We start from the raw sequence: 25,138 nt of genomic DNA on the forward strand, positions 1-25,138 counted from the left end.
TCAATTCAGAGTGATAATCAGAATGATCAAACCCTGGATGTTCCAGAAATATCGGCTTATTGACTTCAAATGAATATGAAATGAGAAACCAACCAACCAACCAATCAACCAATCAACCAACCAACCAACCAACCAACCAACCAAACAAACAAAAAACATCCTTCTGGTACTTACCCATGACAACAGGAATAATAAGGATTTATGGTCTTGGAAGAATAAAATGTGTCAGATTATAGTATAAATGGAGTAGAAGGTAGATAAAGAGCATTCTGCTCATGGGTTGGTATCTTGGATAGTGACATACAAGAAACAGTAAGGAGGTTTTTTTTTTTGGCGTGATTTTTCCACTTGTAGTAAGGATTATAGGAGTAAAAGCACAAAGCAGGCTGACCCTTCTGTCTGGAATGCCGTTCATCATTCAAGATCACACTAGGCTGCAAAATCTCTTGAAAGTAAATCCTAATTCTCCCTTTCAGAATCCTTCCTTCTTTTCCACCACCCACATTGTAGTGCTATTATCTGTTCTCAGCCTCATCACCCCTCCCCAACTCTGTGTCTTTCAGCACTAATGAAGTAGGCACTCGGTAACTGTCAAACTGATGGATTAATTTCTACAAGGGGCAGTGAGCTAACACACAAACAGCTTTCTTCTATGGGATTGTACTAGATGGTTCAAGGCAAAGCCATTAGCTCTACATTTTCATCTTTACCTTCATCAGAGTGTATAAAGGTTGAATTGGGGTTGCAGTGGAAAATCATACTGTTAGAATTAGAATGCCATCCTTCATCAGAGTGTATAAAGGTTGAATTGGGGTTGCAGTGGAAAATTATACTGTTAGAATTGGAATGCCACTGAAGAAGCACCCTCCTATTTGAGCAGTTGCCTTAGTCACACAGATGCATACGAGCGTCAACAGAACAACTTTTTAAAAACAGTGGAGGAATCTTGGGAAAGCAAGATGGAATAGCAGTAGGCTGAACTCTGAGTTCCTTATTTTGGCCTTTATGCTTTATTTGAGGTTCAGAATAAAAGAATAGCAAGGCTCTGCTCTAAACATTTTATATAAATTAACTGACTTAATTCTCACAACAATCCTGAAATGGGTTCCTATTTCCCCGCCACCCCACCCCCCGCCATTTTACATCTGAAGAGATGGAGGCCCAGAGAGATTAAGTAAATTGCCCAAGGTCACATGTAGGTGTCAAAAGTGAGACTTGAATTCAGGAAATCTGACTCCAGAAGTGAAATTTTTAGTTTCCATATTATACTGCTTCTCCAGTATTGCTGAGGAAAAGACTTAACAAACAGTTGTAAAATGAATGCATTAGAAAGCATCAGTGTTACTAACATTTTGAGCTTCAAGTGAAATATAGTATCAATACATTAGTCAAAGGGGAAGAATCTTAATAAGGGCAACTAGCTATCCCAGTTGAATGTTCTTCACGCATTTGATCAGCCATTAGGTATGAGCAATCTTTAGACCCTGATTAGAATTATGTCTGCAGAATAGAGTTTAGGGGCTAGTTCAGACTCCTTGAGAGATCAATGAGAAACTCTGAAAAATAAAGTGTGACATGCAGACAACAGGATGGTAACGTATTTCCCTTACAGTTCATAATAATGTGTCTTGTGCTAAGTCAGCCTTCAGAAATATTTTTTGGGGAAAAATGAAGGAAAAGGGAAAAGGGTGAATTAACGAATTTGTGTCTGGAGCAAATAAAGGAAATTAACAAGCACTCAAAGCTAATACAAAATTGTGGCAATCTCTCATCCCTGGAAAAACCAATGAGCCTTACCCAACTACCATGAACCTAAGCCATGAACGATCTGGCAGGACTGCGTGTAGGCTGGGGTTAAATTTGTCTGAGTTCTTGTTGGACAGATGAAGCCCCTCTGTACAGAAGAAAACAGGCCCATTGTAAGATGTTAGGCCATTCTTTGTGCCCAAAGTGACTATTATGCTGCAAAAATGAGCTAATTCCCAATTCTGTCCCCTTATGGCTTGAGAGATGCTTTAGATTCCTTGTCAGGGCTTTAATTCCGCTATGGCAGCCATGGGAAGCCATGACCCTCGAGAGCAAAGCCACCAAATTTCTCTTGCCCTCTCAACGCTCAGGATGCGAGTATGAACTTTCCTTATCTGCCTTACTTTAAAAGGTTTATTATGAAATTCCCTAAAAGGCCTCGATGCACATTCTGGGAGGCTGGCAGACAGAGTGCTGGAGGCAGGGAGAAAAGGACCCTAGCTCTTCCGCTTTCTAGCTGGTCAACTTTGAACAAGTCTCTTGATCTTCTTGGTTTTCTGTTCCCTTATCTGCACAGTGACAATTTAGACTAGATGGCCTTTCAAGTTTCTTTCAGTTCTGATAATGTTTTACTTTGAGATTGCAAAATGTCTTCTGTTTTACTTTCAGTGCTCTGGCATTTAAAAAACAGAAAAGAAAAATGACAACAATAAAAAAGTATGTTGTTGTGAAGTGATATGGTTTGGCTCTGGGTCCCCACTCAAATCTCATGTTGAACTGTAATCCCCACTGTTGGAGGTGGGGCCTGGTGTGAGGTGATTGGATCATCGGGGTGATTTCTAATGGTTTAGCACGATTCCCCTAGTGCTGCCTTAGGATAGAGTTCTCATGAGATCTGGTTGTTTGAAAGTGTGTAGCACCTCCCCCTTGGTGCACTCTCTCTCTCTTTCCCCTGCCCCCCTCGCAGGCCATGTGAAGATGTGCCTGCTTCCCCTTTGTCTTCCATCATGGATTGTAAGTTTCCTGATACCTCCTCAGAAGCTGAAGCCTGTACAGCCCACAGAAAAGTGAGCCAATTAATCCTCTCTTCTTTATAAATTACCCAGTCTCAGGTATGTCTTTTTTTTTAATCCAAAGAGTAAAGTGAAAGCAAGTTTATTGGCAAAGTATAGAAATAAAGAATGGCTACTCCATAGGCACAGCAGTTAGGTATGACTTTATAGCAGTGTGAGAATGGATTAATACAGGAGGAAAAGTTTATTTTTTAATAAACTGACTCCACTTAAAAATGAAATTAGCAATCTGAACTTTTAACCAGTGGTTAAGAAAGCTATATCTAGATAATTGATCGTAGATAAGTGTTTGGAATGCCATTTAGACACCAATTGTGTCTCCCCAACATGAGAAATTATGTCTCTCATCTATTTGGTCACAGGACCAGAATAATGTAGGAAGAAGGTTCAAAAGAATCCAGTTTGCCTTCTTGTGTTTGTCAGCATGCTTTATGCAAGACTAGATCCATGGATCTCAAAGTATACCCAGGGAGGTCAAAACTGTTTCTAAATAATACTAAGATTTTTCTTATATTTTGCATTCTCATTTTCTTATATGTGTAAGGTGAAATTGTGTAGAGGTTACACAACACAAGATGTCACATAGACTGATGCAGAAGCAGATGGCAGAATCCATCTTCTTCTATTAAGCCAGCCATTAAACATATTTTCAACTTGTAAAATATGTTTATGTTTGATAAAAAACATATTGTCTTAACATGCAATTAGTATATTATTGCTATTTTAAAATGAATGTATAAGGATTACAAATTTTTTCAGTTTAAATTTCAAATGCAGTAAATATTGGTAGATATAGTCCACATAAAAAAAAGCTCTCCGGTATCTTTAATAATCCTTAACAGTGTAAAGGTTTATGATATTATAAGGTTTGCGAACTGCTCTCTGTGTAGATCAATACTTACCCAACTTCAATGTGCATGTGAATCCCCTGGAGATCTGGTGAAAATGCAGATTATGAGTCAGGATGTTTGCATCCTGAGGGTCTGCATTTCTAACAAGTTCCCAAATATCATCAATGCAGCTGGTCTGGACTACACTCTGATAAGCAAAGGTCTAAATAAAAATACCTAATATTGGCAACACTGTTTGCTAGTTATATACAGGGTTGGGCCTGAGCCTGAGTTTCTAGCATAAGACAGTATATCTTACTGCCATAAAGAAGTGACCCAAGTATCTCATAAATTACAAAATTAAATATTTTTGCGGTTAGGGTAGCTTGTTATTTTAGTAACCTATTCATTCATTCATTTAACAAACCTTAATTAAGCGGATATAATAGACAATGGGCTGTATCTGTTATTAAAATGAAGAAGACTTGGTTCCTGCCTTTGAGTAACTCACAGACTTGTGAAGGAAACAGAGAGGTCAACAAAGAATAATACAGTGTGTGAAGGGCTATGTCTGAGGTATGCAGAAAGTACATACCTGCCATGGGACAAAGATGAGGGAAAGACAGCGTTTAGTTCTTCCTGAGAAAGTTGGAGAAGGCTTAATGGAGGTGGTGACATTTGAACTAAGCCTTGAAGTTATCCTTCAAGAAATCTCAGGTAGAAAACAGGGACACAAGTTCAGGCACAAGAGAGTGAAAGAACAAAGTATGTTTAGGTGGCAGTGTGCTCAGTGTGGCCGGAGGAGAAACTCCAGGAGGATTTTGGAAAGAGGGATGCCTTGATTGGGTTATGTTTTTGAAAGACGTCTCCATTGCTGTGTGGGAGAGAGAGTAGAGGAAGGAGAGTCTGGAGCAGGAGACAGACAATGAGTGGTTGGGAAGCGGTATCGGTGGTCAGCGAGGTTGTGGCTGTGAATTAAGGCAGTGGGAAGGGAGAGATGAGAGCAGGCTCTCTCCTAGTTTGAATTGGTAGGATATGATGTAAAATTGATAGCTGGGGAGAAAAAAAGGAGATCGATGGAGCATTTGGAGTGTCTAAGCATGGGGGACCAGCAGAGTAATGCTGTTACCAACTCAGGTGGGACTATATGGGGAGGACCAAGTTCAGGTTGGGAGAGAAATGATGAACAATGTATAGATAACTCATTACCTGCATTCAGTTTCTGTCATATATATATATATATTTTTTTTTAATGGAGTCTTGCTCTGTTGCCCAGGCTACAATGCAGTGGTACATTCTTGGCTCACTGCAACCTCCACCTCCTGGGTTCAAGCAGTTCTTGTGCTCAGCCTCCAAAGTAGCTGGGATTGCAGGAGCTCACCACCATGCCCAGTTAATTTTTGTATTTTTAGTAGAGACAGGGTTTCGCCATGTTGGCCAGGATGGTCTCGAACTCCTCACCTCAGGTGATCCTCCCGCCTCAGCCTCCCAAAGTGCTGGGATTATAGGCTTGAGCCACCATGCCTGGCCAGTTTTTGTCATATTCTTATGTTGATGGGCACACAGCAACAGGGGACTCCATTGAGCTGTCCAACCTTAGAATTCCTTGGACATGAAACTTTCTGACTTTGTTTCAGAACTTCAGTTATCATGGAACCAAACTGATGACGCTTTCCAAAATTTCAGGTTTTTCCAGGTTTGCAACAGATGGAAAAATTGTCAAAGTTTTCATGAAAGGATTATGCACTTGATCTAGATACCAATTTTATAGTTGCAAGAAAAACAGGAACAGGAAGCCTCTATAATCAGTTTCTCCTGTTCCTGGACACCTAATGAATATGCTGGTTTATTGATCACACATCCTTAGTCTTAACAGGGACTTATATGGTTGATTTCTGCCTTACACAGTAATAAAATAGGGTTCAAAAATCATGAAAATGCTGGTGTCTGTAGAAACTGAGATGTAGTATCTTTGCTTTCCTGAATAGGGTTTTAATTAAGCTCTGAGACTAATAAGAAACAATTAGCCTTCAATATACTGGATTACTTCCCTTCTCATTGTGCTTAGGGTAGGTTGGAAGTTCATTTGGATGAATTAAATTAACGGACAAATTAATTCTTAATCAAAAGGAAAATGAGGAGCCCTGTGCCTGTGGTGAACTTCAGGTCAGGCTTGTCCCATTCTAGTTCTGGCCATTGGGCTCCTGGCTTTTTCCTAGTGACAAAGAACATTCTTTGACCCTCCTAATGACATCCTAATGACACTCTTTCTTCAGATGGTAACTAACCTTAGTTAGAGTGCCTTCTGGGTTCTATGTACTTAAGCCTCTAGGGCTGGGATGAAATATGGATTACCTGTGACCAGGCATTTCTGCCACCAGCCACCTATCTGCTTCCACTTGTTTCTTCCCCTCAATTCTTATCTTGTGCCTCCTTCTAGAACCTTCCTAGAGAGCCAGCCATATCCACCAGAGTTGCCTGCCTTTGGGGCCCCACCGAGCTGACTCAGCTGAGAATCCTGTCCAACGTGTTCCAGTTTTCATAAGATGCAAAGTGGCCCATTGGAAAGACACTCAAAACATAGTCGATTTCTAAGCTGATTTATTTTCACTTAGCCGCTATTCTGTATTTGAAAGATCAGTGTTCCACTAGTAAAAAAAAAACTCTTTCCTTGCTTGACATGTGTAAAATGGTAGCATAATTTTGTCTACTCTATATTTTGTGGCTGAATGGCTTAGTTCAGCTTTACCAACAGCTTAGTTAAAATCAGTCTATAAATTTTAAGGTCAAATTGACCTTGGACAATGGAATTGAGGAAGAATTAGAAGCAGTTGAAGGTGGACAAGGCAGATCCAGAGGTCTTATATGCCTTCAAAAGAAAAGCAAAATAAGACAAAATGAGATAAAAGAAGGCCTTTTATTTTTGGTTGCTTACAGGAAATGAGAGAAATGAGGTAAGTCAGGCAACCTGCAAGAACTGATTGAAACACTGGTGATGACAGTGAGCTACAACAAGTGCTCATGTTGGAGCCCTGGCTTCTCTGGCTCCCTGAGAGCTGAGAATGAACAATAGGGCAGAAGCTGAAAAACCTGGGTCTTCTCCATCAGTAAGCTGGCATAGGGGCACCAAAGGAAACAGAAATAAATGAGTTTGATTCCAGTGTGACACCACGGACTTAACATATTTGCAACTAAGTAAAATAAAAAATTCTTTTGATATTCATGTGTAAGCATTTTCTGCTCCTTCACTTACATTTAATTAAATGCAAATATATCTTTTTTCTTTCTTTTATTTATTGTACAAATGGGATCCCATTATATTGCCCAGGCTGGTCTTGAACTCCAAAACTCAAGTGATCCTCCTGCCTTGACTCCCAAGGTGTGAGCCACCGTGCTTAGTCCCTGTATCTGTTTTCTTTCTAAATTATACTTATAAAAATGTATCTATATGTGTAGCTCTAGGGGATAGGAATGTGATTTTTACTTTGTACTTCAAGCCATTTATATTTAAAATAATCTGTTTAACAGGGCAATTATACTAATGTATCTATATTTTTTGTTTGTTTTCTTACACTGAACATATATTACATTAATGAGGGAAAAAAGATATTTTTCTCTGGACAGGATGAGGTGGAGGAACCATCATTAAGATGAATAAAATGGTTATTTCTGTATTCATTTTCTGTGCTGGAACAAAGTAATTGCAGGAAGGTTTCACTGAGTGTACATGTAAATGTGGATACGCTGGCCCATCCCTAAACATTTATTAGAACCTGTTATGTCACAAGACGTTGGACGGAATCACATGATGTTTGTCCCTCTCAGAAGCTCACCACTAGGTCAGAGACAAAGCCATGGTCGCTCCCATTCTGACAATGTCATTGTAAAAAGAGTGGTTTAGTCATTGGTTTCAATAGGCACCAGCAGGAGGGACTTCTTCCCTCTTTAATTTATCTCAGTCTTTCATAATATTGGCTGCCTACCAGCAGCTGATGTGCCTGACAATCTCCACTGCTTTATATTTCGATAAATCAGATAACAAACAACCTTTAATTGGTCAAATTATCAGAGATGTACGTTATTAGTTCAAGTGTATCCATGGGATTTTTTTCCCCTCTAAATGTCACTGGGATTAAAATAACAGGAAACCGGAGCTGGAAGCATTAGAAAGGGGTAGACTTTGGCAGCTGCAGATGCCTACACTGCGACAGAGGACATCCTGGTTGTAATGCTTATTTAAGAAGATGGGGGAAGGCAGAACAAATATCAGGACTAAATAAACACTACAAAGAGATAGCAACATTAGTATTTTGTCACTTAATTCTCTGTCCCTAGAAAAATGGCAACTTCTAGGGTTAAGGATTAATAAAAACATTCACATTTGCATCTTAATGTGTGAATAAAATATCACTTTCATGTACACACCTTAGAGGCCATCTATAATAAAAATTATCTAATAGGGACAATTATGCAAATGTTGAGTGCATTTAAATAAGTATTCTTACAGTTCATGCAAAAATAACCTTGTAGTTTTGGAAAGCCTCTTTTTTGCCAGATAGGAGCTTGAAGAATTTTTCTGCTGTATCATACAGCTCACAAAGGAAAACATGCTATTTGAGCATAAGTCCTTATAAATGCCCTCTATGACTTCCACTGAAGCCACTTCTGGTAAATATTTCAACACCCATTTTCACTTAAGTTGTCAGTCCATTCATTAAAAATGGGAAATATGTAGCAAGTACTTTTCTGCTGGAAGACTTCTCAATCTTCCGCACACGGCTCTATCATGCTGCAATGAAGAAGAGTCTATGGGAGAATTCATTTCAGTTAAGGAAAAAAATAAAGTTTCCTGGGGGCTTAAACACAGACTTGCAAAGACCACAAGGGCAAAGCTTTCATTTTCATCAGCTATTGGGTTCAAATTTAAATTTCTTTTTTAAAAACTAATTTTGATCTATAGACCTGGTTATTTTAGGTTCCAAAATAGGCGAGGCAACAACTGTTTCATTCTCCTGGTTTATGTGGAATGAAGCCGAACATATGGCAAATTATATGATTACAGAGGAATTTGGATGTATGGGTTCCTCCTCTGCGTATTATTTTCAGTCCCACCACCATTGGCCTACAGCAGGCAACCAGCTGGTGAGGGTGGTGGGGCAGGAGCCTCCGGGTGCACATGCACACTCATGCATATGCCTTGGTGGCCCCTTAAAATCAGAAGTAGTTTATATGAGGTGTTTCACAGGAAAAGTTGAAGGGTGAACAAAAGCACTTGATTAGCAGTTTGTTCCTATGTAGCACAAACATCCGAAGAATATTTTATTTTACCCAAGATGCAAATGCCCAGTGAAGTATGTGAAGCGTTATAGATGCCCCAACTTACCACACAGAATCCTGAGGCGTCCAAACACTCGTTGGAATTGCCATTACAGTCGCAGGGCACACATTCCCCCGACAGGGTGCGAAAAAATCCAGCATTGCATTTCTGCAACAGACACACCAAATCATTTTGATTATTGAAAAGACTGATTTTGGTCAATATTTTCTGAGAAGAAATCAGAGACGTGATTATTAAACAATCTAAACATTTCTAAAATGAATATACTAAATGATATATACAAAACATACTAAAATAAACTATACTACCATTCAGTGATAGATGATGTATATACAATCTTCTTTGTTATGTAACTTTTTTCCTCTTCTTTTACTTTTCGGGAGAAGAGAAATGCCTTTAACACTGTCTTATCATTGCAAGGAAGAATAAGAAGGTTTTAGGTAACAGTAACGGAGAAAAAAATGCTAACGTTTTCTTCCAGTATAAACAGAACAAAACAAGACCACAATTAAGTATTAGTCAGGGTGAGGTCATGCTCCCTATAAATAAAGACTTCTCGTTTCAGAAATCATTAGCTATAGTACAGCAACTTAGAGCTGAGTCTTTCATGAACTTCAGCTCTTAAAAACATCTGTTTCTTCAGATGCTAACATGTTAAAGGGAGGGATAAGGAAGTTAATGGGTTCTTACACTTGTCAAGTCCTGTGTGGGTGCTGTTCATATATGTATTTCATTTGTCTTCATAATGCTGCGAGGAACACATGACTTTCCCTTGTCCTAGCAATGAGCTCATGAGACTGAGAGGTGCTAAGTGGCTTTTGGGGATGTTAAACTATCCTGTCATGCACCAATTGACCTGCACAATCATAGCTGCCCTCCCCAGATGTCACTTGTGTGCCATTTGAGACACATTGTGAGATTGTTCCTGGTTTATGCGATTGGGCTGTGTATATGCATTTGATATTTTTTTGGAGTGTCTCAGTGATGAAGGGCAGAAATGGCATTATGGGCCTGGAAATCCGCTCCCCGCCCATCAGACAAGTTTACGTCTAAAGAATTCCAGACAGATAAAAATCTGCTTTGTTTCCACAGACTTACAGAGTCTGAGATTTCACATCACACACCCCCATTGACCCATTGTAGTTTGCACTTTCCTGGCGACCAGGAAATTTTCATTATATCTGGCTGAAGTCCCTCTGATTGCTATGCAAACCTATTTCCTCTTGCTTTTTACTCTGTAAAGAAAGAGTCACTAAACACCATTCATAGTATTAAAAAAAAATCATCAGTTCACACTTTAAAACTAAAATTTAATAAACCCCATTTGGAGGAAGTTTAATAAAGAATAACAACATTTGTCTATGAAAAAAAGGCAAGGAAATGCCACGTTTCCAAGTTAGAGAAATAAGGCTAAGAGAAGATCAATTTATAATTTTATAATGGTGAGTTCGTGGTTGATGGCAAGCTTCTTAGTTTCCACTAGAAAACAAGAGAGGGAAAGGCACTAAGATTGCAGTAGGAAGCATTTGATTTAGACCATTTAATTTCACATTTTTAGCCTTTGTCCCAAAGTAAAACATACATGTTTTCATTGTGATGCAGTACACGGATTGGTATCTATATTTATATTGGTGTAGATATGAAGATAAATATAGATACCCATATATATGTGTCTCAGAGAAAAGATTCACAAAATAATAATGTACCTTAAACTTCTCTATTGTATTTAAAAGCATATCCTGGTCATGACCCGTAAAATTGATCTGATGACCCATGAATGTGTTGCAGTTTTGCATTACTGCAGGGTTTTCTTTATAATAGTAGTGGATAAGAGTAGTGAGGGTCTTAATAATCGTTATCTTAGTAACCTCTTAAATGGTAGTTTCCGAGCTCTCTAAATGACCATATTACAGTCTTCTGGGGAGCTCCTGATTCAGTGAAACCAAAGGATCTGCATTTTAAAATATAACTTTTGTGTTTCAGAATAACTTTAGATTTACAGAAAAATTGTGAAGGATCTGCATTTTTAAAAAGCTCCCCAAAGACTCTGATATTTGACCAGTTTTGGAAGCATCTCTCACAATGCCTTGTATACATTAATTGCTCAATGGACACTTGGTGATTTGGGTGGTTTGGACAAGAACAGCAAACTGGAGACATATATACTATTGGGAGCTCACAGAATATACTGATAATCCATCCACTGCTCTCTGCTAAGGCTGGATTTCATCTCAACTTTGTCAACAGTCCAGCAGCCAGTGCCTAGATTGGACCGCATGCAAGATGAAATTTTTATGATGTGCCAAGTTTAGGAGGAGAGTTCACTGTGAGAGCCTGTCATTATCCACTTACCACTCCCCAATCTGAGATTATGACCTTGGGTGAAGGATAACTTGGCTCTGATCTCTTATAATGTGGGAGATGGGAAGCAAAGGGAGGCAGGAACAGGGCTGTGTTGAGTCATCTGGCCCCCCGCCGAGAGGGTGAGGAGGGCTGGCAGGGAAACCTGGCACACTACGTTCCTGCTGGGCCTTGTCCACCTGTAAGAATTATGTTTTCAGTCATCTATCTGGAGGCCCTGGGCATGCCCTGCTAGAGCACATGTCCTGGGTAGCTTGGGTCTGGTGTTGTGGAACTTTGGAGGACTCCCTGGAATGGAGTTGTTAAGTGGTTCAAGAGAAGTTTGAGTGTACTGAAGGGTGAGCTCTTTAAGATTGTTTCCTTTAGGTGGAAATATTTCATCATGGCTCCAGGGAGTCCTGTTATTTATTTGTTTTTACTGAATCTTTCTTTGAAATTTCAAAGGACCGGGCAAAATTGGCCTCTTAATAATATCAAAAGGCAGATATTTTCAAGTATGAAAGCAGAACGATGCATTTTTAGTTTTGCTCCTGGTTAATGTAATCGTTATCCTTAGTAATTCTAACAGCTGTGCTATTTAGAGGTCTGTGGGGGCTGAATGGGTACTCCACAAATTAGTGTCTATTTTCTTTTGGAAGATTCTCCACAGTTTACTAAACAAAGATGGCGTTTGTGTATGTCTTGTGTATGAGAGAGTAAGACATGAAGCCTTCCAATCAATTTTTTATACCACACTGAATCCTCTTTTCCACATGAGACGGCTGTCCTATACCAGACAACTGTAAAACCATAATCTTAGCACTCAGAGGATCTGTACCTTCTGGGGTGCCATGGCCTATTAAAAAATTGATAGTAATAACAAGGATAATGATAATGGTAATTATAATATAGTGACCATCAATGTCATACAACTCAAAGAGGTTCAGACGGATCCAAATCTTGTTCTTTCTTTGCTATAACTTGCTGCCCCTCATAAATAAATAATACATAAAGTTTATTTATTTAACTGAACATGCATATCTACCATGTTGAAGTCACAGTGCCAATTATGTTGCACAATTCTCTCACTTGACCCCACAGTAGCCCTACGAGGTCCGTTCCCTTGTCTTTGTTTTACTGGTGAGGACTTTGTGACTTACAGGGATGTATTACTGAAGCCGGCTAATACAGGTAAGAAATGGTGGACCCAGGATTTAGATCCTTTGTTTTTCCCTCAAGTTTTGGCTTTTAACCATCTTGTGTGCCATTAATACGTTGAACCAAACCTTTCTTGTTGGACATTTAGGTTATTTCCAAATTTTTGCTGTTATTAACATTTCAAAGCAGGCTGAAACGGATAAAAATGTAAAATGCCTCCTTCAAACCCCAGAAAAAAATCTGCTAATAGACACAATACTTAAAAATACATAGTTATTAATATGTGAAAACCATTGAGTGGGATATTTACTTTTAAAAATATTTATTTTAGCCAAATTGTCTCTTTGACCAATTACCTTCCACTAAGTCACTTGTAGATCTTTTACAGCTCTTCATTAAGAGACTCTTATTATCACAGCTTGCCTCCTGCTCTACCATTAAAACTGAATTAATCAATACCATTTACTTCTGCCTTTGAAAATTAAGAGTGAAAATTCCCATTGGCTTACTTTGTTATAATTAGTATGAGGTCTGGCTTGGAGTAAAATCATTGCATGTGTACTTGCCCAATTTTACATTTATAGAAATGAGAACTAGATGTAACTTTATGAGGAAATGAGTATGGTGTATCTACATGTGCCAACTACATTTAAAGGAACTGGGATGACAGGACATGTTCTTATCATTACAGAAGGAATTATTTCCAGAGGTTTATCATATGATCATAATATTATTTATTTCATAAGATATAGTTATAATGAATTAAGATTGTTTAACAAAGTGGACAAAGCGAATGATCTTTATATGAGGGTCTGATTATTTTTGTCTTCATTTGAAGAGCCCTTTGAGAATACTAGAGTCATAACAACAATACTGTCATTAGATACAACGTTTTTAAAACTTTCTAAAAATATTTAAATCACTTCCTTTTGAAGGATAATCCAGTATGCATACTTTGGCTATGGCAAACTTTTAAGTCATTTGCAGTTATTAAATAAAGTGGGTACCAATCTAAGTAATACAATTTTAGTTAAAACGTTTTCACAAAAATCTCACTGTTTCCCAAACACTATCACAGAGGAGCTAATTAATTGCCCACGAGCCACTACTTTTGCATAAATATAGAATCTCTGAGAACTTCAGAATTTCTGTTGAGAAGCCTAATTCACTAAACCACTTACATACTCGAATAGATCTTCTAGGGATCTAAGGTCCCTAACTACCCTTTTAAACAAACCAACAATGGCAAAAATTGAGGGGATTTAGGAAGAGCTTGAAGTTGTCATTTGAGAGTATGAGATAAATTCTGAGGTTTCTGAGTCCCAAAGAGGATCAGACCCAAGTCTCCAGCTCCGGCAAATGACAATGAATTAATTATAATAAAATTCCATCAGGAAGAACACACTCTACAGCCCCAGTGCCTATTCTCATAGGAGCTGATTGGAGTAGTTATTCGCACTGGGTTTCCAACCAAAGGCCTACGAACATATTACATATATTGATTCAACTCATCTTCCTTTCCGAATTAGACTTAGAATTTGATTCAACAACTTTTGCTTCAGTTCATTAAGGCTCAAAATAGAAAGCATAAAAACAAAAACAAAACCAAAATCCCTCTAAATTCATTCACTGGTGTCCAGAATCATTGCTACCATCCAAATTAGTCTTCTTCAAACTTAACGGCCCACAATACATTATCTTTCTGCTTGGGCTTTTGTATGTATTTAATGAATCCACTTTTCTCTTGTTTCCAGGAAACAATGATTTTTAGTTCTAGTTTAGTTATAGTGAGTTCCATGTTTTGTTTTAGTGATTAATAAAAGTCAGCTTAAGATAGAATATTATCTCAGTTAGGAGCTAACGCTGTGTGCCCTCACTTAAGAGTCTGTGGTTTCTGCACAATGCTGACTTCCATCTGCCTAAAACTTGGGCAGACTTAAGAATCAGCTAGTATTCAAGGATCTTCTTGTGGGGAACAACATGATTTAATCTATTCAAAAATTTCCAAAATATCCCACCCTTTGCTAAGGAGGAATGACTTCTGAGAACATAAGAATTTATTAAATGAGTAGGTATTTCACAAGCCATTTTTTTCTGTGTCAGTAAAAATAAAATACAAAATATCTGAAATGGCAAGCAGTTCTGAATTTAAGCTATTGCTAACTTTTGGCTCAATGTTTTTCAGATAGGGCTTAACATGTCCTGATTTTTAGTATACAACCCTATAAAGTGCCAAAATGAGTTAAATGGATTATGTGTTGCAGTTACCAAGAAGTTGGCTTCTTGATTGATTTTGCTTGAATCTGAAGACAATTACTCATGCATCCTCCCTTGGGTATCTCTGAGCTCTTGTTTGCGTAACTGAAATTCCCCACATTTTAATAGGCAAAGTTAATTTTTAGATTTTGACAGCGATTTCACCATAACTCAATTAGGAAAGTGGTTTCAACATTCTTTAGAGATTTATGCAGTTCAAAGGCTTTTTTTCTTAGGATAGCATAATAAAGCTAGGTCAAAAACCAAACACAGACTATGGTGTTGGTTTCCCCTACTTGGCCTAGAGAGTTACCTTTGTGCTTACTGCTTAGGCCCTGTGTCTGCCATGCCTTGCCCAGCTTACAAAACACTCCAGCTTTCAACTTAATCATCAATAAAATAGAGACAGTGACTCAGGGCCTGAGGCATTCCAAGGAGCACAGAGCCATCCTAATCACTCTTAAGCCAAGTCCTTTAATTTTGTAAAGAGTGGAGACAGGGTTATCACATGTTTACATCACATTTCTGTGGCTACTCCTCAGCACTCTTTACAGGCTTCATGGGTGGAAACCAGCGCTCCACTCACAGCTCTCAAATAACTGTCCCTGAACCCTGTTCATCAACTATTTGTAGATACCAACAGCCTTGGCATGTGTTGAAGTACTTGCTACGCTAATAAATAGCCCTCTTTATTTGTCTAATTAAAAGAATCAACCAAGAAAATCCACACCCCCTACAGCCATACAGGTTTTCTTTTAGAAATGTTGGATTTGAGGATGATTCTATTTATTAATGCTAATGAACATTTCTTTAATTTGCTTCTTAAAAATCATTTAAAGTAATCGTCAAGTCGCTTGTTTATAGTAGAGATTGTTGCTTATATAACATAATGAGGCTTCAGTGGTGTCTTTTTTCCTTTGGTTTTTCTAGAAATAAATCTCCTGCTAACATCTGACTTTCTGCTCTGGGTTCATCTCACATCGCCTCCTGTAACTGGCTTGTTCTTTTCACTCCTCGCCTTCCAAGCTATGGTTACACAACATAGCCTCTGACGCTGCCAGATTTTTTTTTTTTTTTACATCTGAAAACTGACTCAGTTTTATTTAATTTACTGGGGCAAATGCCTTGGACACATTTCCAAGAAAGGAAGAGATGCGGAGCACAAGGGTTAGCAATAAGAATGAGTAGACAGAAATGACTTCAGAATTATAGGCATTTAGGGGATTTTGATTTGACTCCTTAGCCACTTAGAAGGAATCAGTTTTGTGAGGTGACAGACATCTCTGTCATCTTCATCTGGTTTTCATAAATCACAGCTAATAATTTACTGACGGACACAAAGCACTGAGCTAAGTGCTTTTTATGGATGATCCAGTTTGATCATTACCATTTAATGGCCTATAGTCTTGCAAATGTCTGCCTAAATTACTTTTTGTTATATAAGAAGTTTGGAGGATGAACTGCCTATAAATGACAACAGTTTCTCTTCAGTGTACTCAGGGAAGGCAGTTGGGGTGTTTCATCAGTGTCCATTGCTGGTAGATGAACCTGCTTCTGTCTTGAGGTCCTGTGGGTATTTCAGTGCTATCCTCACCCTGAATTTCTCAAGATGCAAGGCACAAGGTGAAAATGACTGGCAGGACGTGTCTTTCCTTCCTTATGCTCTTCCTCATAGGTTTATGCATTACTGAAGAAATGCTATTGTGAATTAATAGGAAAAAAATGTATCCCAAACTTCTATTGCACCCACTTACTCTCAGTAGCTAATCCTGCCTCTTTCAATGAAAACACAGAGGCCATTGGGTGGGAAATCTCATACTGTCTCTTTTTTCTAAATTCCCCTTTGTCTTGACTCATCCTTGTGTCTTCTGCCCATCTCAGAAGCAGTACTCTTTCCATTGTAGGAAAGAGGAGCCCTCTATTTGTGCTCTGGGATCCACACATCTCTGGCCATCACACCCTGCCCCATCATCTGGCCTTCCTCTCAAGTACCATGCACCTTCACATCCACAGGGATGAGGGGAAGCAAAGAGAACACTTAGGTGCTGCATCCTGTGTTGGATGAGCCTTGACATCTTTACCTGGGCTCAGATCCAAGAATATCCTCCCTCAACTCTGCCTCCCCTTTATTTCCTCCTTCTTGTCCAGCAGATCTTTAGTGAGAGCTTAACCGCACTGGCTCTGCTTCCTTCATGCTATGCTGATCCATGCCTCCATCCATTGTCTCGCTCTGCTTCCACTGCACACTAAAACTGCCCTCACAAAGATGGCCAGTGATGTCTTTGTGGCTTTGCTTTTCCAATTTTACTTGTCCTCATTCCAGTACTTAACATTGTTGATGGCCAGGTGTGGTGGTTTATGCCTGTAATCCCATCTCTTTGGGAGGCCGAGGCAGGTAGATCACTTGAGATCAGGAGTTCGAGACTAGCCTGGCCAACATGGTGAGACCCCCCCATCTCTATTAAAAATATAAAAATTAACCAGGTGTGGTGGTGTGCGCCTGTAATCCCAGCTACCTGGGAGGCTGAGGCTGGGGAATCGCTTGAACCCGGGAGGTGGAGGTTGCAGTGAGCCAAGATTATGCCATTGCACTCCAGCCTGGGCAACAGAGCAAGACTGTCTCAAAAAAAAAAAAAAAAAAAAGCAAACTGTTGAAATTTCTTCCCTCCTTGAAGTTCTCTCTTCTCCTGGTTTCTAGGACAACTCTTTCTTCTGGCTTTTCTTCTGCCTATCTTTCTTTCTCAGTTTTTTTAATTTAATTTTTTTTGGCAGGGGGCAGGGGAAGGGGCAGAGGCAGGCAGTTCATCTTCTGCTGCTTCTACATTGCTGATGTTCTCCAGGGTAACCTTCTTAGCCCTCTTTTCTATCTATACACTTTTTTTTTTTTTTTTTTTGAGACGGAGTCTCGCTCTGTCGCCCAAGCTGGAGTGCAGTAGCCGGATCTCAGCTCACTGCAAGCTCCGCCTCCCGGGTTCACGCCATTCTCCTGCCTCAGCCTCCCGAGTAGCTGGGACTACAGGCGCCCGCCACCTCGCCCGGCTAGTTTTTTGTATTTTTAGTAGAAACGGGGTTTCACCGTGTTAGCCAGGATGGTCTTGATCTCCTGACCTTGTGATCCGCCCGCCTCAGCCTCCCAAAGTGCTGGGATTACAGGCTTGAGCCACCGCGCCCGGCCTTATCTATACACTTTTAAGTATGGATGAAATTTGTGGATGATGTTAATCCCTCCCACAATTTTATCCTCCAGCTATATTTTGGTAATTCCTAAATCTCTCTACACATCCCTGATCTTACTCTTTCATGCCACTCCCTTGTTTCTAAGTGCTTGTTAGATAAGTCCATCTCCAGTTTTATAGGCACCTGAAGTTGAGTGTGTCCCACAAACTTTATCTAGCCTCTCCCAAATCTCTTTTTCTCCTTACATTAAGTCTCAGTTAATGATAAAGACTATAGAACATACAAAGAAAAGGTAATGGATTAACACTTTTAAATTACATTAATGTATTTTGCATTAATGTAAGTTTTGGAAATACTTCCAGAAATACTTCCTCAAGGATCAGAGAATGGTTTGCACATAGAGTGACACAATGTAAGCACTCAAGTTCTCTTACCTTTCTGAGTCACTGTGCTATTATTGTTTATTTCAAATCTGAGGTTTAAATGCAGATATATGAAGTACCACAAAGATTAGAGTCTCAAGTGAGAGTGGCCTTACACAGTTCTGAACTGTTATAAACTTACTCTCTAAACTGATACCCCTACCTGTGCTGGAGTGGATTGTAGGACTAGGAGTCCTCCAGATTAATTTCTGGATAGAATACAATGTTTACTAAAGGTTAAGAAATTGGCATGTGTTAATTTGAAGCTTACATATTTGTTATATTATCAAAACTCAACAGTAACCACAGCAACTGCTTAGATCTTAGACAACAAAAGAGTTCTCAGGGAGGATAATTTTGTCATTGACATTGTTTAGAATTGCTGGCACATGGTGATAATAAAAAGCAGACTGAGTTTTAGTAAGTTTTATTGTTGTTTTTAAATTCTCTACACATAATGCATGCCCTTGCGTCCTCCTGGGCGAGGCTGTTCCTACCTCCTGCCTCCCTTTGCAGGCTGCTGCCTTGTGGATTTTATATTCTGCCTCTGCAATACTACCAGGGAGAGTCTTCCTTCTTGTTCCCAATGCCACTGTCTAGTTCAGGACCTTGGTGCTTCTCTCTCTTGGATGATTATAATTCCCTCCACTCTACTCTCTCCATCACCAGAAGTTCTTCCTTCCAGTTCATTCTTCATTACCAGAATTAATTAAAAACCCTTATCATACTACTTTTCTACTTCGAACCTCTCAGTGGCTCTTCATTCATTACCTACATGAATACGTAAAATTCCTTAGTATGACATACAAGGATCCAACCTTAAACTATTTCTTTAGGGTCAACCTTGGCTCCCTTTGCTCTAATGAAACCACATACCCCACTACCCTCATAAATACCATGCTCTTGCTCGCCTTGCCTTTGCATATACTATTACCTATGCTACAGAGGCCTGGGATGTCTTTCCCTACTTCATCTCACCTGGGAACTCTTCCCCTAGACTTTCAGACTCAGTCACACACGTGGCACCTTGCACAGACCTCATCAGAGCATACAGAACATGACATTTATGCTCTTGCCTCCCTGAAATCACTGGGAGCTCCTTGAGAACAGGGATAGTGTCTTACTCATTTTTGTGTCCTCATCACCTATCGTAGTCATTCACAAATAGCAAGTCAATGCCGAAAATCTGTTAGCGGAAAAATGGGTTTGAATTGGTAAAGAATGAGGCAAGTGAGGGCAAATTGTGTCAACACTTTGGAGGGCAATTTGGCAGATTTCACAAGTGAAGACTAACTACGAATGAATCTTTTAAATACAATATTGAGGAAAAAGCCAGTTGCAGAGGAGAAATAGCATGATGTTTATATTGTATTTTAATGCAAAATAATACCATGTAATACATTGTGTAGGGATACACATATATAAAGAAAAGTATGAGAAAGAAATAGGAATCTGAGAAATCAGGTCAGTTAAGGGTCAAGGAGTGGGGATGAGACTGAGAAGGAGTCTCAGGGCTTTGACTATTTTATTTATTTATTTTTATTTATTTATATTGGGATGGAGTCTTGCTCTGTCACCCAGGCTGGAGTGCAGTGGTGCGATCTCCGCTCCTGGGTTCAAGCAATTGTCTGCCTCAGCCTCCCGAGTAGCTGGGATTACAGGCACCTGCCACCACGCCACGCTAATTTTTGTATTTTTAGTAGAGACAGGGTTTCGCCATCTTGGCCAGGCTAGTCTTGAACTCCTGACCTCATGATCCACCCACCTCGGCCTCCCAAAGTGCTGGGATTACAGGGGTGAGCCACTGTACTCCGCCTGACTATGTTATTTCTTAAAATCCATGGAGGGCATACATACACGTTGTCATGAAAGAATGAAGGAAAGAGGAAAAGGAACAAATGAGGAAAAAAAAAAAGAAAAGAAAGGAAAACAAAAGATCCTACTTAGGTTGTCTGGATATAGGATTTCCATGTCTATACGTGGTGAGATCTCTAAAACATCATCTCTAGGAAGTGACTAATGTGGTCTTGACAATAGATTCAGACGCTTGTGTATAATTTCCCCAACTTCCTGGTTATTCACTTTATGTATCATTATTATTAACACAGTTAAAAAATAAGCAAAATAACATTCCTTACTTAATTTGTCCTTCCTTTGTTTTTCACCTTACAGCTAGCAGCTGCCTCATCCCCTGTGGCGCATTTCACGCATATCTGTCTTAGTTAAAGCATACATCGGCCTTTAGTTTCTTCTATAATATTTGAGTGGCTACTCAATTTGATTTCCACTAATTATTTTATTCTAGCAGTAAAGCTACATGTCCCAGGCTACCTGTGCAACTCAAAGGACTTTTAGGGTGCTTATTTATTCTAGTTGGGCCTTACTAAGTTAAGGCAGAGGTAAAAGATCCTCAAAATAGTGCACAATACTCCCATTTTCTAGTTGACTGAGAAATTACAATATTAAAATTTAAGTAAGAGGGCTCACAGGCCAGTGTTCTGTCCTAAGAAAGGATCTATGACCCAAACTCAGAGTCTTGTTCCTTAGGGATCAAGAGAGCTAATAATGGGAGCCCTAACCATCTGTGGCCTTAGATTGGCAGAACATGACAAGAGTAACCCATAAGCTCAGGCCAAAGGTTGCCCTGTCCAGCCGGCCTGGAGTTGAAATGGGGGAACCAGGAGAAGACTGTGCAATAATTCAAATGAAGCTGAACTACGGAATTTAGATTATGTTCTTATAGTTTGCTAAAAATTTTTGTATAATCTCTTCCTTTATGTGAAAGTAAAATAATTTGTCAATTAAAGCAGATGGTAGTAGATGCTTTTGGGAAGGGTTCCTCTAGACAAAAGGAAAGGGAAAAAGCCATGAATTTCAGGAGGGGGCTTTCACTGATGTAGTCAGGCCCAGCAGGAATAATCAAAATTCACCTTAGAGAGTTTACATGAAGGGAAAGAAGAGAATGAAGAGTTTACTGAACTGTGGGCAGGTTAAGGGAGCAAGGAATGGAGAGGCCATAAAAGCTAGAAACAGTAAAATTGGTAAAGGTCTGCTCCCTCTAGGGCCCAAGGGGATAAAGAAAGCCTGTTACACAAAGTCAGGGAAAGCTGGGACTGTGGAGGAGGGAGCTTGCTGGCAAGAGCTGCTATCTTGGGGGTCATGGCTTCTGTCTGAACAGCAGTGCTGAGGCAGAGAGGAAGTGGAGCAGAATGGCCCCAACTTTCCCTTCTCCCATTACTTTCCCCGAAATGCAAGGGAGCTTGTGTGCTGTAGCCTCCGGGCATCAGTCTCTTGAGGCAGAGGCGGATCCTGGATCTGGGGGGACAGGTGAAGAGTCACCAGCACACCCTCGTTCTCAGGGCTCAAGCAGTGGGAGGAAAGACCAGTGTGCTCTTGATCCGGGGACTATTCAGTGGTCCAGCAGATGTGCAAAGTGACATCTGATTCACTGTCTTTCTCAGAGAGTCCAAGGTCAAGGACTCTTTCAAATAATCAAGTTGCCTTTACCAAATTTCAAAGGCTCATTGAAAAATGTTAATTGACCAATTAGGATGGTTTTAAACCCTAAAACAAAAGCACAGTCAGCTTTTGTTAGAAAATCATTAAATATGACACCAGAAATCCCTGTGGCTCATAGGCTGAGCTAGAAATAGGCCAAGAGTTTAGGATTACTTATATTCAGCTTCTTTCAAACATGTCTTCCTCATGGCCCCATTTCTCACTTTCTTTGTTGGTGGAGAGCAGCCCATCTCCCTTGCTTTCCCCTCCTCCTCTTTAAATAACCCTAATCCTCCTCAGTCTTCCTCAGGCACAAGTCTCTGGAAACAGCCAAAACCATACCAACACCGATTATGTCTTCCAACATCCTGAACTCAACTTTCCATTTCAAAAAGTTGAGTTCAACTCTTTGAAGTCATCCTCTTGCAAGATAATTGTTCTTTGTTGAAATGGAAAGATCTTTTTAGCTGTAATTATTCTAAACATTCATTTAGTGGTCACAACAAAATTTCGCATGGTCTCTGGGGGCCACAGGTAGGAAATGGCGTGGATGTAAGTGCTTCTTACAAAGCATATTTCTGGAATAGCTAGTAGAAGACTGAAAAGAGCTAACAAATGGAATTCTATTCATCTGGGGATTGAAATTGCACTATCTAAAGAAAGATGGATTGCACTCTACATATCATAATTCCTCTATCATAATTTATAACAACTTGAGCAAAATGACATTTTCCCCTGTTCAATTGATGGAGCATATTTTCAGAGAATCAAAATAGATAAGGGTTTGTATACAAAGGTGGGATCCATGTCACCTAGTCAATTTTGATAGGTTTCTCAATACAATTGTAGTGAATTCAATGTTAAATGAAAGAATCAAGAGCAGTTCATAGGTTGGGAACAAATTTCTTTTAAATTCTTTGTCCTTTTTTTTCCTGATGCTTCTAATAGCTCTGTAACTACTTCTATTTCCCCAGGAACATGCACACTTAGGTATTACTTCTTTAGTATTTACATCCAAAATGGCTAGGATGTGCTAAATCTACTTTTGGCTGTTTTAAGAAATGTCCATGTGTATCTGTGTTCAGTCCCCATTTGTTCACCATGCACCTGGCAGTTGTGCAGTAAATGCTTGTTCAGTGAATGAATGAATTTCTCCTGCAAATATGCTCACATTTAAGATAGCCCAGCTTCTAGACCTAACTGATTGATCTGCCATGGGCATGACATGACATACTGCAATCTATTCCTTGCGGTGGATGTAATCTCCTATAGTTATGTCCTTGGAGACAGCCTGAGGCAGCAGAAAGCCTGAGATCATCAGTATTTCAGTTCCAGGTCTACCTGGGTGACCTTGCCCAGATTATTTAACTCTAGGCTTTGGTTTCCCTTTCTGAAAAAATGGGGCTGCCCATCTTATTACCTTCTAGAATGGTTGTGAGGATCAACTAATATTTAATGCATTTAATGTCCAATATAAAGACATAGAAAGTGTTCAATAACTGTTAGTTTCTTCTCTTCTTTTTGGACTTGTCTGTACCAGGGTTATTTGTTTTAAGTGGTTCTCCTGAGTGAGCTGCAATTCTTTTCTTCTTTAGGGCACACAGTTTAGCAATGTTTAAGTTAATGGTTCCTTGTCTTTCTTCCCTGGAAGACTTAACTCCCTGAGCACAGAAACTGGATTTGCCTGATTTGTTACTGAATCCTCAGTGCCTACATAGAGCAGATGGTTAATCAATATGTATTGAATGCATCTTGGCATTCAGAAACACAGAATGCCAGAGCTGGGAAGGACTGCATCTAACTCCTAATTTTAAATTTGGGAAAACTGAGGCCTAGCGAAGTAAGGAACTTATTGAAAGCTGTTTACATAGAGCAAGGTGTGCTCTACTCACTCAACCACACTTCTTGACGAGGATGATGATGAAGAAAATGATGCTGGAAAATTGTGATGTTATTGCTGAAGCTCACACCTCTTCTGGGGCTGCAAACAAACTTATGCTGTCCATCCCTGCCTTTCCCTGGGATATCTGAGATAAAAGTCAACTGTGTTCAAGTTTATCAGATTTATCAAGAGTCTCATATCAAGAGTCAACTGTGTTCAAGTTTATCAGAATTTATCAAGAGTCCCATTAGTATGTCTCCCTTTTTTCTCAGGAAAGTGCCTTTGCCACAAAAAGGTCTCAATACCACTCCCCAGTCTTCTTGGAAGGGAGAATGCAGGTGGTGGATGGGGTAAGGTGGAGTGACCTCTCTTAAGCAAACTCAGGTTTGCTCCACGAGTGTGTGTGCCTGAGTCCAGATGGACAGTCCAGACTATCAGATAGTCCTCAGAGACTGCTCATCAGCCCTCTCTTATTACTTGGTTTGACATATGACAATTACTCTTAATTTAAATATAATCATTTATAACTGATGTTTTAATTTTTAACAGTTTTTATATAGTGTAGATAGAAGTAGGCCATGAAGCAAATAATGCAGATCCCTCATTAGCAAAGTCAACTCCTGACAGAAGCCAGTGGTATCCAGCTGTATCCCTGACACCTCCTTTGTTCCATTTGAGGGATCTGACAATGGACCCTGGAAAGGGATGCCTCTTTGTGTAATATACACCAGCCTGTGTGCAGGTGTTTCCCTTATGAATCAGAGGCAGATGTCTGCTCAGGCAGAGTATGTGGCAGCTTGACATACGTCTGGCCCCACCTAACAGGAAAACTGTGGCCCATAAATTGTACTAATAAAAGACCATCGCTGCAATTTTGACTGAGCCATGAAACCAACACCTTCGTCCTTCAACACTAAGGAAGGCTATATCCCACAGAGGGTTTGTAACTGGTTCCAAACTTAGGATTGTGTGTTGAACTCCCACTCTGTCATGTGTTTTATGAGTCAAATTTTATGAGACAAATGATAATGAGATTCTACCCCAAGTACTCTTCTTTGTAAAATGTGAGCAGTAGAACCCATCTAGCAAATATTTTACATCTCTACTATGTGTCAAACACCTAAAAAGGCTCAGAAGAATGGATTTTTAGGCTAAAATCCAAGTATTTCAGAGTGGCAGTCTGCTCAGGGACACTGGTAACAAGGTCATTTTCAAATAGCTCATTAATAAACAAATACACCAAGCACTAACTGCTTACAGAAAGCAAGGCAGATGAATTACCATCCTGAACACTCAGCTCCTTAATTTGGGGAGCTTATTTAAACAGATTTTTGCAAGAAGTGGTAAATATACACGAATACAATTTTACCTACAATATAACGAACCACTCATAAGCTACTTCTATTTTTTTTAAAGCA

At 39.5% G+C, this 25,138-nt stretch overlaps 1 protein-coding gene across 3 annotated transcripts in view; it reads right to left on the reverse strand.

Moving 5' to 3' along the window:
* Window positions 1–25,138, reverse strand: part of LAMA4 (laminin subunit alpha 4) — a 150,206-nt gene that overhangs the window by 102,407 nt on the left and 22,661 nt on the right. For all 3 annotated transcript variants that reach the window (XM_033234339.1, XM_033234340.1, XM_033234338.1), the window contains exon 3: window positions 9,033–9,134. In XM_033234339.1, coding sequence (XP_033090230.1) covers window positions 9,033–9,134 — 102 coding nt within the window. The remainder of the gene's footprint in view (window positions 1–9,032; window positions 9,135–25,138) is intronic.

This window comes from Trachypithecus francoisi, unplaced genomic scaffold, assembly GCF_009764315.1.
Source record: "Trachypithecus francoisi isolate TF-2019V2 unplaced genomic scaffold, Tfra_2.0 Lachesis_group15, whole genome shotgun sequence".
Classification (NCBI taxonomy): domain Eukaryota; kingdom Metazoa; phylum Chordata; class Mammalia; order Primates; family Cercopithecidae; genus Trachypithecus; species Trachypithecus francoisi.